General features: G+C 43.8%; 1 protein-coding gene across 1 annotated transcript in view; it reads left to right on the top strand.

Moving 5' to 3' along the window:
- LOC122809125 overlaps window positions 1-14,208 on the top strand; it is a 3,089,885-nt gene that overhangs the window by 1,827,285 nt on the left and 1,248,392 nt on the right. The window contains exon 8 of the mRNA XM_044080384.1: window positions 7,052-7,132. Within this exon, the coding sequence (XP_043936319.1) occupies window positions 7,052-7,132 (81 nt within the window). The remainder of the gene's footprint in view (window positions 1-7,051; window positions 7,133-14,208) is intronic.

Genomic DNA, 14,208 nt, shown 5'->3' with positions numbered 1-14,208 from the left:
TGAGTAAGTCTAGATCTTCATTCTGTTTGTAAAGAGATCTTGGGTGCTCTCCTCCCGTTTGTGATGACTTTGAAATATTAAAATAAATGTTTAAATATATATATATAGTAGGATGATGCACGACAAACTGTGTAGAAGTCTATACTGCAGGTGTGTCTCAGATATGACATTACTGTGATTTTACACAACCCATAAACCTGACTATATGGTCATTTTATTCAATAAAATAAGGTGAAGTAAAAGCTGTCAGTTGCTTTTACAGCAAAGCTGCCGCTGTTTGCACATTCTCATGTCTTGCAAAACTGGACATTCCTGTATGGATGAGTTTAAAACAGAAGACATAAATCAAAGGAATCATTATTAAAGCAGCATCTTGCACTTCTCACATCAACAAGTTAACAAGAGTTAATGTAAAGAAATACAGATTCTACAAACCCATGCCATCATCTTACCCCAGGAGACCATATATTGGGTAAAATCTCATTATAATGGCTAGATTTGTGAGTGTTGTAAACTTTAGTAGCTTTTTTTTTTTTTTTTTTTTTTTTTTTTGCAAGCAAAGATCCTTTGCTGCTGCAAAGGTCTGCTGCAGTATGTAATTTATATCTCCTTCCTTTTATTTACAAAATTGCACTGACAATTTTATGCACAAAATTATCCAGAGATATTAAAACACAAGTGATGTTTATATGAGATTTCTATGTTTTTGCTGATCAACAAATTAAAATGAGAGCTGTCTTGACTTTAACCCCTCTTGTGACTTGTTTAGTTAATTATGCACACTTAATCTCTGAGTTCAGTGCTTACATTGTTTACAGTAGAAAGACTGCTTTAGGTTTACATCAAATAAGCATGTTCACGTTTCTTTGTATTAATGCAAGCATTCATTCTTCCATACAGTATAAAAGATCTCAAATGTACATATTTTAGAGATTGTCTCCTTTGAACATTTCATTCATAGTACGAGAGACCATCAGTTTACACATTGTAGAAACTTTATCTCCTGTGAAAATTTCGATCACATCTGGGTTTGAAACTACTCTTCTGTATAGAAATGTGAACAGTATTGACTAATATAAAAACTAATTCACTGTGGTCATTGTACATCTCAGAGGAAGGGTCAGGAAAATATTTTAATGTATAAATATCACGAGACCATTATTCTCCAACCTTGAGCACTGTTCTGGCCACTTGTGTGCATGCACACATGCGTGAATGTATTCATGTTATTAGTTCATCTTGTTATGGTTATAGGCTTCAGTTGCACCTAGGTTGATTGGGTTTTGCTTCAGCAGGTACTTCATTTCTAAGGCCCAAAACAATATCAGTTTATAAATGTAGGAATGAAAACGGAGATAAGAAAAGAAATACTTTGTCTTTTGTTTTTATCTTGTTTTTATGTTATAGATGTTCATCGTGTTACACTGCTGCAGTCATTACACTTGGGTTATCCTGCCATCAGGCGGTTCCTCAGCCGGCCTGAGTTCCAAAGTCTTGGTCCGGCATCGGTTGCTGTTGCCTCCTCCCTGACGTCAGTGCGGCAGGGGTATACAAGATGCAGCCGACGCCATTTTCTTCAGTCTTTCTTGCCGCGCACTGCCCGAAGCAAAAGCAGTTCGCAAGTGCCAGTCGGCCGTCTCCTGAGATTTTCATTCCGAATCCAGAACCGAAGTCTTCAACAAAGCTAAGTACCCCGTTGGGGAAACTTTTTCTTGCCTCAGACCGATGTCAGTAAAAGCTAATAATTGTATTTCTTGTGGGAAGCAAATACCTCATAAGGATTTCCATTCCCATTGTATCCCATGCCTAGGCCCAGACCACCACGTCACTGGTTGTCGGTTTTGTGCTAGGTTTAACAAGCACACTATTAAATGTTGGTTTGATTTTGCCCGACATTATTTTGGCAGAAAATTCAATTACGCCGTGCCGTCAGAACGTCCAACGACAGGAATACATAAAAAGCGCAAAGGCAAGGATAGGTATCCGAGGCCTAAAACTGACGACGAAGCCTCTTCTAGGCCGGTCGTCGGTTCTCCGATTTTCAGCGAGGCACCTTCGCAGCCCCTGACGACCGCTTCTGTAGAATCACAGGCCGCCTCTGACTCCCACGTGGAGATGGCTGGGCCTTCGGACGCACAACTTATTCAGCCTACCGAGACTAACCTTTCAGGGGGATCCGGAGTAGCTGAGCAATCCACAGCTTCAGAGGGTGTCTTCAGACCTACTCAGTTAAGCATTAAACCCTCAGCTAAGTCTAAGCCTCCTTTAAAATCAAAGAAACAATTACAGCATTCTCCAGGACAGGCCTCTATGCCTAAGAAACAAATGCTCAAAATGGCCGAAGGCCTAATCACTCTGATCAGGGGGTCCCATCCCCCTCCTGATAAAAGGCCTAGACAGGATGCAAACTATGACTCATCCGACCAGGTTGCATCTCTTCTGATTCATCCTCAGACCTAGGATACTCTTTACCCCTTTATGAGGATTCTGATGCTGAGGAATCAATTCCATCAGCCTCACCACCTGAGGACTGCTCCTTTGGGGAAACCCTACATACCATGAGGGAGCATTTCCACTGGGATGACCAGGATTACTCAGAATCCAAGAAAAGGCTCAGAGACTTCCTTTTATTGCCTCAACACAGACCCCTTGCTATTCTGCCAGTGTTAGATATTGTGGATGATTTGTATACTGAATCCAGCTTAAATCCTGATTCCTTACCTCCAGCCCCTGGTAAACCGGACAGATACTACAGAGTCCCTGACTCACATAAATTTCTGTATAAAATCCCTGTAGCTGACCCTGAAACTATTTCTCAGGGACCCAAAGGAGTTAAGGCCTCATCAGCCAAGAATCCAGTCCCCTCTGACAGAGATTCCAGGGCATTAGACAGATGAGAAAAAAAAGTATATGCGTCTGCAACTTTAGCAATGAGAGCCTTAAATTGCCAGTATCACATGCTAAAATATCAGCAATTTTTACTGTCTCAGTTAAAACAGAAAATGCTTCCAGAATCAGATCCACCTAATTTTAAAGAAATGCAAGCTTTATTGCATGCAGCTGAACAAGTGGGAAAGCATACTTTGCAATGTGGTTTTGATTCTCTAGAGGCCTCCTGCAGAGCAGCAGTTACAGGCTGTGTCATTAGAAGACATGCTAGGTTAAAAGAACATAAGTTACCAGATCATGTTAAAGCAAAGTTATTGGATGCACCTTTGCAGCAGGATGTGTTATTTGGAGTGAAGGCAGAATAGGTATGAAAGAAAATGGAGGATAAGGCAAAATCTATGCAAACGGTGAAGGATTTCTTACAAGTTCAGCCTCCTAGATTTAGCAGAAACTGGCCAACCAAGAATTGGTCCTTTCCAATTAGACAGACCTCAAAGGGGAAGATACAGACGTTCAAGAAGTAGAGGTCAAACACAAGGTCCTTATAGGCCTCAACAATGGGTTGCATCAGGCCGGAAAGTAGGGGAAGACAGGCCCCAACCATATAAAAAGCAGCTCCAATTACTTCCCACTACAGCTGCCAAACAAATCCGTCTTGGCAGCCCCCTTGGGAGGAAAACTGGCACTCTTCTACCACAATTGGCAAATGATCACCAAAGACAAATGGGTTCTCAACATTGTATTTCAAGGTTACAGGTTCCACTTTCACACACTGCCAAGGTTAAAAGGAATGCCAAATCTGCCACCAAATCAATGGGCAGAGGCTCAAAAACAAATTACAGCACTCATGGATATGAGAGCTATTCAAAAGGTACCATCACAGGAGCAAGGACAATGATTTTACTCAAGACTCTTTCTGGTACCCGGAAAGGACAAAGCTTGGAGGCCCATTCTGGATCTTTCATCTCTAAACACTTACTTGGATGTTCCGAAATTCAAAATGTTGACATTACAGCAGCTTCTTCCCATGCTGGGCAAGAAAGCTTGGCTCGTGACTTTGGACCTCAAGGAGGCATATCTGCATGTCCCTATCAGACAAAACTGCAGAAGATACCTCAGATTCATAGCTGGTTCAATGCACTACCAATTCTCTGCACTGCCCTTTGGCTTATCTACTGTGCCCAGAGTCTTCACAAAGTGCCTGGCACCAGTAATTGCATTTTGCAGACAGAAAGGAATTCAAATTTATCTGTACCTGGACGACTGCCTGATTCAAGCAGAGAGCAAGGACATTCTTCTAAAGCATCTGGCGTTTGTAAAAAAGTTACTAAGTTGCCTGGGGTACACGGTAAATGAAAAGAAATGAAAACTAGTGCCCTCATAAGAGATTATATTCCTGAGTGCCAGCTTGAACACAACGGCCCAGATGTCTTATCTCACGCCAGACAAACAAAGACAACTGACTCAATACTTTCAGTTGATGGCAACAAAGACCCAACTCTCTGCAAGAAAAATTCTGCAGGCCTTGGGTTACATGGCATCCTGCATACTACTAATTCCATATGCCAAACTGCATATGAGGAAACTACAATGGTACCTAAAGAATGTATGGTTTCAACACTGTCAAAGTTTGGAAACAGTTATACCACTAATCCCTTACATTCAACAGGAGTTTCAATGGTGGGCTCAAGCTTGTCACCTCAACAAGAGACAGCCTTTTACACAACCCACAGCCAGGCAAACACTGACAACAGATGCATCGGATTACGCCTAGGGAGCACACATGGCAGGCAAATGTATTCAGGACACGTGGCCCGCAGAACAAAGTCATCTTCAGCTGTACAAAATGCCCTTATAGCTTTCAAGGATCTGCTGCATCCAGGACAATTACTGATAAAGACAGACAACACCACAGTTATGTCGTACATAAGCAAGGGGGCACTCACTCCTACCCCCTATGCAGACAAGCCATGACCTTGTGGAACACAGCTATAAACCTTCAAGTTCATCTGCAAGCACAATGCCTGCCAGGAGAGAAAAACACACTGGCAGACGACTTAAGCAGAAACATCATGGATCCCCACGAATGGGAATTGAACCCACAAATATTCAGAATGATAACACAGAAATGGTGGAGCCCGGACATAGATCTGTTTGCATCCCCAATAAACTGCCAGCTACAAAAATTCTGCACAAGGAGTTGCCATCCACAAGCATGGAAAGTGGGTGCCCTCTCATTCAGCTGGAAAAACCTACAAGTATACGCTTTCCCACCACTACCTTTCCTGCCAAAGGTACTCATAAAAGCCAGGCAAGAAGAGCCAAAGATGATCCTGATTGCACCAGACTGGCCACGCCAGCACTGGTACCCAATCTTAAGGAGCTTAGCACAAGAACCACCCTGGATTTTGCCTCAAATCCCACATCTGCTGACTCAGCACAACAATCAAATACTACACAGCCAGCTAAAGACCTTAAACCTAGCTGCATGGAAGATTCCTTAGTCAAGCAAGCAATGCTCTCTCCAAAGCTGTTGTGGACGTCATTCTGGAGGCCAGAAGGCCAAGTACCTGCAAAGCCTATTCGGATAAATGGAAGAGATTCTGTGCCTGGATCCAAGCTCACAGCCTTGACCCTCTTGTCCCATACATTCCTCAGATACTACAATACATAACTGAGATGCTGGACAAAGGCCTCTCCTTCTCATACATCAAGATCCACGCCTCTGCCATCTCTGCTCATTACAACACGGATCCACCAATTTTTTCTACTCCTCTGTTAAAACAGTACCTCAGAGGGGCTAAAAATATAAGACTTCCCCGTAGAGCACCTACTCCAACTTGGGACCTCAACTTTGTTTTGGAAAAACTAACCTTACCTCCTTTTGAGCCAGCTAACACAGCAGACTTAAAATATATCTCTTAGAAAACTGCTCTGCTTCTGGCAATAGCATCAGCACAAAGAGTTTCAGAATTACAGGCACTAATGGCAGTGGAACCTTTCCTCATTTTCCACCAGGACAGGGTGTCTTTAAGAACTAACCCTACGTTTATGCCAAAGGTGGTATCCAGTGTGGCTCTAAACCAAACTATTCACCTGCCAACTTTTTATCCTAAACCACAGAATAAAGGGGAGAGACTGCTGCACTCTTTGGACATTCACAGGCAGTTACGCTTCTACTTGGACAAAACCAAAGCTTTCAGAAAATCTGAGCAATTATTGGTAGCATATGCTGCAGGAGCACAGAGAAAAGCCGTTTCAAAACAGACTATTTCAAAATGGATTGGACATTGTATATGTTTCTGCTGTACATGCCATGGAAAACCTGTACCTAGCAGAATTAGATCTCACTCCACCAGGGCAACAGCCACTTCAACTGCCTACCTCAGGGGAGTACCTACCAAGGACATTTTGGAAGCAGCAACTTGGAGTTCTGTACATACCTTCACCAAGCATTACAATCTGCCTCTATATTCTAAATCCAGAGCTGGATTCGCCACTGCAGTGCTTCAGGGCCTTATAGCCACCCCTAATGCCTTATACAACCAGCCACCCTACCTCTGCTTTGGGGTTCTTCCCAAGTGTAATGACTGCAGCAGTGTAACACGATGAACATAGTACAGTTTTGTACCTACCATAAATGCAGATGTTTGAGTGTATACACTGCTGCAGTACAGGTTACCCTCCCTCCTTCCCCTCTTACTGGCTGGTACATACCTATGTCTTCTACCCTTACTACCTATGGGGAGTATTTGCTGGTAGCTGTAAGTTGTTTTTTGCTTTTCTTATGTATATTTTAGTAGCAATTGGAATTGTCTACCTATTTAGAGGCACCTGCCATCTGGGGCAAGAAAAACTGAAGAAAATGGCATCGGCTGCATCTTGTATACCCCTGTCACACTGACGTCAGGGAGGAGGCGACAGCAACCGACGCCGGACCAAGACATTGGAACTCAGGCCGACTGGGGAACCGCCTGATGGCAGGATAACCCAAGTGTAATGACTGCAGCAGTGTATACACTCGAGCATTTACATTTATGGTAGGTACAAAACTGTACTTTTCTTGGCATGACCCATAGTATTAGCTGGAAATTAATTTGATATACTCGGCAGACAATGTGGTGTGTTGTTCTGAAGTCTATCTTTAATTTTTGTTTCCAAGAAGAAACCAAGGGTCAAGATAGAGGGTGAACCAAAGATATTAAAGAAGAAAAAAAGTCGTAAAAATACTGAGGAGAATCAGGTGAGTTGTTATAAAATCTAAATATAGTTTTAATTTACTGTGTTTATTTTAACTTGTGGTATAAGAGAAAAAAAGTTTCCAGAAAAGAGATGAAAAGGTTGTTACACTGGTAGGCCACATGATAGTGAATGTTAGTTAACATGTGGCTAGTAGAAGTTAATGACATAATAATGCCTTTCATGTTCACTATACTGTATAGACTGTTCCAGGTAGCACTTAAGTTCAAATGTCTGCAAATTAGGTATTATTTCTTCTGCCCTGTCCTGGGCAGAAGAAAGCAACTGTGTGGATCTGATGTTGTCCCTCTCATTCTGCTTCAGTGATGGGTCACGGATCAGATCCTCTGATCCGACTCGGCTGCCTTCAACAGACTTTAGCTTCCAGGCTCGAGCTGTTCCCTTACCCACAATCATCTTTCCCTAGCTTTACCTCTTCAGATCTCGTTTACCACCAATGCATACAGACGCATTCTTCAGTGCTCAACAGTTCTTAGTTAAGTGAAGTTTGCTTTTCTTAATTTTTCTACCTTTTATTGTAGTATAAAATCTTTTGTATATATTTAAACTCCTCCCTTTCCTATTTTAGTGTACGAGGACATTAGGGCTCATCTTTTCTATCTCTTCAGGCCTTTACCCTTTCTTTACAAAAAAAAAAAAAAAAGACTTTCTATTTTGGTATTTTTATACATCTTGTAGCCTTTTTCCTTTTAGGATTGGTTGCCTTAGGGCATATATAAAAATTATGGATAAACCAACTGGATTAAAGAGGTGAGTGCAGTGCGATAGGTAAATCCCACACTCGGATGCACATGAGAAATGTGTTTATTGTTTGGGGGCTACTCACTTGGATTCCCCTTGCAAGATCTGCAAGGGTTTCAATCCTCAGGCAGTCCAGGAACGTAAGAAGACACTAATTTTAAAAGTGCTACTGCCCACTTAACTTTCTTCTCCAGGAGCTCAAACCCCCACCCCCCCACCCCCTTCCAAGGACTTACATGGCTGCGAGGTGGAAAAGCACTGACGCAGAGTCCAGGGCTTCCTCCAAGCCTCCTCCTAAGCTCTCTAAAGATTTAGACACGTGGATGTCGGTGCCTAGGTCTATGTCAGTTTCCTCTTATCCAAAAGAATTGATGGTTCAGAGTGATGCTGCTTCTGCTCCAACTATCTTATCGGATCCTACTACTTTGAGTCCCGACTTTTCAGCCTTTCTCACAGATCCGTAAGTCCATGTATCCAGGATCTACTATTCGTTCACTTGGGAGATCCTTAAGATCGGCTTCTCCTATGGTGCCAACCAAGATTTTACAGACACCCAGACATTCTAGAACTTTTTCTGTGGCTTCTTCCAGATCCTCTAGAAACCTATACGATGGTGTCAACAAAATGGTAGGTCCATTATTAAGGCTCAGATACAGATCGGGGTACTTCCAGCTCTGTCCCCTCATGGATCCGAGAGAGTCTCTACCAATTTTTCTCCTTCTCTGATCCAAGTAGTGGTTTCAGAGCTCCAGGACAGCAGTCTACTAAAGGATTCAGGGTCGGGTCAGAGGACCTTTGCTTCCTCAATGCTGACCATGACCTGGACTACCTGTGCTCTGAGATCCTCTGATCAGAGTAAATCATGGGTCCATAATGTCGCCTTTGAAACCGAGGGGTGAGGTTCAATTCCAGTTTTGTTGGATCTTTCCCCTCCCTCTTGGAACTTTGGCTCTCGACAATGTGTGTGCGGTTCTGTTGGAGAGCCAGGGCTCTGGGGATGTTCATCGTGTTACACTGCTGCAGTCATTACACTTGGGTTATCCTGCCGTCAGGCGGTTCCCCAGTTGGCCTGAGTTCCAAATTCTTGGTCCGGCGTTGGTTGCTGTCGCCTCCTCCCTGATGTCAGTGTGACAGGGGTATATAAGATGCAGACAACGCCATTTTCTTCAGTCTTTCTTGCCGCGTGGTGCCCGAAGCAAAAGTAGTTCGCAAGTGCCTGTCGGCCGACTCCTGAGATTTTCATTCCGAATCCAGAACCAAGGTCTTCTACAAGTACCCCATTGGGGAAACTTTTTCTTGCCTCAGACTGATGTCAGTAAAAGTTAATAATTCTGTATCTTGTGGGAAGCAAATACCTCATAAGGATTTCCATTCCCATTGTATCCCATGCCTTGGCCCAGACCACAATGTCACTGGTTGTCGATTTTGTGCTAGGTTTAACAAGCACACTATTAAACGTCGGTTTGATTTTGCCCGACATTATTTTGGCAGAAAATTCAATTACACCATGCCGTCGGAACTTCTGACATCCGGAATACATAAAAGCGCAAAGACAAGGACAGGTTTGGACGGCGCAGTGGTGCAGCGGTAGCGGTGTCGCCTCGCAGCAAGAGGTTCTCTGGTTCGATTCTCGGCTGGGGTGCCTTCTGTGTGGAGTCTGCATGTCCTCCCTGCGTTCGTGTGGGTTTCCGGGTGCTCCGGTTTCCTCCCACGTTACAAAGACATGCATCTGGAGCCTTTCTCCCCGGGCCTCCGCTGAAAATTGGCTTCGTTCCAAGTCGGACTTTCCCGGTTAACAAATGTTATATAAATAAATAAATAAATAAAGGTATCCGAGGCCCAAAACTGACGTCGAAGCCTCTTCTAGGCCGGTCGCCGGTTTTCAGCGAGGCACCTTCGCAGCCCCTGACGACTGCTTCTGCAGAACCACAGGCCGCCCCCGACTCCCACGTGGAGATGGCTGGGCTTTCGGACGCACAAGTTTTTCAGCCTACCGAGACTAACCCTTCAAGAGGGATCTGGAGTAGCTGAGCAACCCGAAGCTTCAGAGGGTATTTTCAGACCTACTCAGTTAAGCATTAAACCCTCTGCTAAGTCTAGGCCTCCTTTAAAAACAAAGAAACAAATACAGCATTCTCCAGGACAGGCCTCCATGTCTAAGAAACAAATGCTCAAAATGGCTGAAGACTTAATCACTCTGATCAGGGGGTCCCATCCCCCTCCTGATAAAAGGCCCAGACAGGATGCAGACTATGACTCATCCAACCAGGTGTCCATTTCTTCAGATTCATCCTCAGACCTAGGATATTCTTTACCCCCTTGTGAGGATTCTGATGCTGAGGAATCAGTTCCATCAGCCTCTCCGCCTGAGGACTACTCCTTTGGGGAAACCTTAACATACCATGAGGGAGCATTTCCATTGGGAAGGCCAGGATTACTCAGAATCCAAGAAAAGGCTCGGAGACTTCATTTTATTACCTCATCACAGACCCCTTGTTATTCCGCCAGTGTTAGATATTGTGGATGATGTGTATACTGAATCCAGCTTAAATCCTGATTCCTTACCTCCAGCCCCAGTTAAACCTGACAGATACTACAGAGTCCCTGACTCACACAAATTTCTGTATAAAAGCCCTGTTGCTGACCCTGAGGCTATATCTCAGGGACCCAAAGGGATTAAGGCCTCATCAGCAAAAAATCCATTTCCCTCTGACAGAGATTCCAGAGCATTAGACAGACAGGGAAAGAAAGTATATGCGTCTGCAACTTTAGCAATGAGAGCCTTAAATTGCCAGTTTCACATGCTTAAATATCAACAATTTTTGATGTCTTAGTTGAAACAAAAAAATGCTTCCAGACTCAGATCCTCCTAATTTTAAAGAAATGCAGGATTTATTGCATGCAGCTGAACAAGTGGGAGAACATACTTTGCAATGTGGTTTTGATTCTTTAGAGGCCTCCTGCAGCGCAGCAGTTACAGGCTGTGTCACTAGAAGGCATGCTTGGTTAAAAGAACATACATTACCAGATCATGTTAAAGCAAAATTATTGGATGCACCTTTGCAGCAGGATGTGTTATTTGGAGTGAAGGCAGAAGAGGTATTAAAGAAAATGGAGGATAAGGCAAAATCTATGCAAACGGTGAAGGATTTCTTACAGCTTCAACCTCCAAGATTTAGCAGAAATTGGCCAACAAAGAATTGGTCCTTTCCAGTTACAGACAGACCTCAAAGGGGCAGATACAGACGTCCAAGAGGTGGAGGTCAACCACATGGTCCCTACAGGCCTCGACATTGGGGTGCACCAGGCCAGAAAGAAGGGGAAGATAGGCCTCAACCGTATAAAAAGCAGCCTCATTGACTTCCCATTACAGCTGCCAAACAGCTCTCTCTTGGCAGCCTCCTTGGGAGGAAAACTGGCACTTTTCTATCACAATTGGCATTGGATCACCAAAGACAAATGGGTTCTCAACATTGTATCTCAAGGTTACAGGTTCCACTTTCACACTCTGCCAAGGTTAAAAGGAATGCCAAATCTGCCACCAAATCAGTGGGCAGAGGCTCAAAAACAAATTACAGCACTCATGGAAATGAGAGCTATTCAAAAGGTACCACCACAGGAGCAAGGACAAGGATTTTACTCAAGACTCTTTCTGGTTCCCAGAAAGGACAAAGCCTGGAGGCCCATTCTGGATCTTTCTTCTCTAAACACATACCTGGATGTTCCGAAATTCAAAAGGTTGACACTACAGCAGCTACTTCCCATGCTGGGCAAGAAAGCTTGGCTCGTGACCTTGGACCTCAAGGAGGCATACCTGCATGTCCCTATTGGACAAAATTGCAGAAGATACCTCAGATTTCTTGCTGGTTCAATGCATTATCAATTCTCTGCACTGCCCTTTGGCTTATCTACTGCGCCCAGGGTCTTCACAAAGTGCCTGGCACCAGTAATTGCATTTTGCAGACAGAAAGGAATTCAAATTTATCCGTACCTGGATGACTGCCTGATTCAAGCAGAGAGCAAGGACATTCTTCTAAAGCATCTGGCGTTTGTAAAAAAGTTAAGTTGCCTGGGGTACACAGTAAACGAAAAGAAATCAAAACTAGTGCCCTCACAAGAGATAATATTTCTGGGTGCCAGCTTGAACACAACAGCCCAGATGGCTTATCTCACACCAGACATGCAAGGACAACTGACTTAATACTTTCAATTGATGGCAACAAAAACCCAACTCCCTGCAAGAAAAATTCTGCAGGCCTTGGGTTACATGGCATCTTGCTTACTACTAATTCCATATGCCAGACTGCATATGAGGAAACTACAATGATACCTAAAAGAGTGTATGGTCTCAACACTGTCAAAGTTTGGAAACAGTTATACCACTAATCCCTTGCCTTCAACAGGAGTTTCGATGGTGGGCTCAAGCTTGTCATCTCAACAAGGGACAGCCTTTTACTCAACCCACAACCAGGCAAGCAATGACAACAGATGCATCAGATTACGCCTGGGGAGCACACATGGCAGGAAAATGCATTCAGGGCAAGTGGCCTGCAGAACAAAAGCATCTTCACATCAATCAAAAAGAGATGTTAGCTGTACAAAATGCCCTTATAGCTTTCAAGGACCTGCTGCATCCAGGAAAACTATTACTAAAGACAGACAACACCACAGTTACGTGGTACATAAACAAGCAAGGAGGCACTCATTCCTTACCCCCTCTGCAGACAAGCCATGACCTTGTGGAACACAGCTCTAAACTATCAAATTCATGTGCAAGCACAATTCCTGCCAGGAGAGAAAAACACACTGGCAGACGACTTAAGCAGAAACATCATGGATCCCCATGAATGGGAATTGAATCCACAAATATTCAGAATGATAACACAGAAATGGTGGAGCCCGGACATAGATCTGTTTGCATCCCCAATGAACTACCAGCAACAGAAATTCTGCACAAGGAGTTACCATCCACAAGCATGGAAAGTGGATGCCCTCTCATTCAGCTGGAAAAACCTACAAGTATATACTTTCCCACCACTACCTCTCCTTCCAAAGGGTACTCATAAAAGCCAGGCAAGAAGAGCCAAAGATGATTCTGATTGCACCAGACTGGCCACGCCGGCACTGGTACCCAATCTTAAAGAACTTAGCACAAGAACCACCCTGGATTTTGCCTCAAATCCCACATCTGCTGACTCAGCACAACAATCAGATACTTCACAGTCAGCTAAAGACCTTAAACCTAGCTGCACGGAAAATTCCTTGGTCAAGCAAGCAATGCCTCTCTCCAAAGCTGTTATGGATGTCATTCCGGAGGCCAGAAGGCCTAGTACCAGGAAAGCCTATTCAGATAAATGGAAGAGATTCTGTGCCTGGAACCAGGCGCGCACAGCCTTGACCCTCTTGTCCCAAACATTCCGCAGATACTACAATATTTAATTGAGATGCTGGACAAAGGCCTCTCCTTTTCATCCATCAAGATCCACGCCTCTGCCATCTCTGCTCATTACAACACGGATCCACAAATTTTCTCAAATCCTTTGCTAAAACAGTACCTCAGAGGGGCTAAAAACATAAGACTGTCCCGCAGAGCACCTACTTGGGACCTCAACTTTGTTTTGGAAAAATTAACTTTACCTCCTTTTGAGCCAGCTAACACAGCAGAATTAAAATATATCTGTTGGAAAACTGCTCTGCTCCTGGCAATAACATCAGCACGAAGAGTTTCAGAATTACAGACACTAATGGCAGTGGAACCTTTCCTCATTTTCCACCAGGACAGGGTGTCTCTAAGAACTAACCCTACGTTTATGCCAAAGGTGGTTTCAAGTGTGGCTCTAAACCAAACTATTCACTTGCCAACTTTTTATCCAAAAACACAGAATAAAGGGGCGAGATTACTGCATTCTTTGGACATTCACAGGCAGTTACGCTTCTACTTGGACAAAACCAAAGCTTTCAGAAAATCTGAGCAATTATTGGCAGCATATGCTGCAGGAGCACAGGGAAAAGCCAATTCAAAACAGACTGTTTCAAAATGGATTGAACATTGTATACGTTTCTGCTACACACACCATGGGAAACCTATACCTAGCAGCATTAGATACCACTTCACCAGGGCAGCAGCCACTTCAACTGCCTACCTCAGGGGAGTACCTACCAAGGATATATTGGAAGCAGCAACTTGGAGTTCTGTGCATACCTCCACCAAGCATTACCATCTGCCTTTTTACTCTAAATCCAGAGCTGGCTTTGCCACTGCTGTGCTGCAGGGCCTTATAGCCACACATAATGCCTTATAGAACCAGCCACCCTACC

The sequence above is a fragment of the Protopterus annectens genome, chromosome 8.part0, assembly GCF_019279795.1.
Source record: "Protopterus annectens isolate FY-2018-M chromosome 8.part0, PAN1.0, whole genome shotgun sequence".
In the NCBI taxonomy this organism is placed as follows: Eukaryota; Metazoa; Chordata; order Ceratodontiformes; family Protopteridae; genus Protopterus; species Protopterus annectens.
This window is presented reverse-complemented; position numbering and strand designations above follow the sequence as displayed.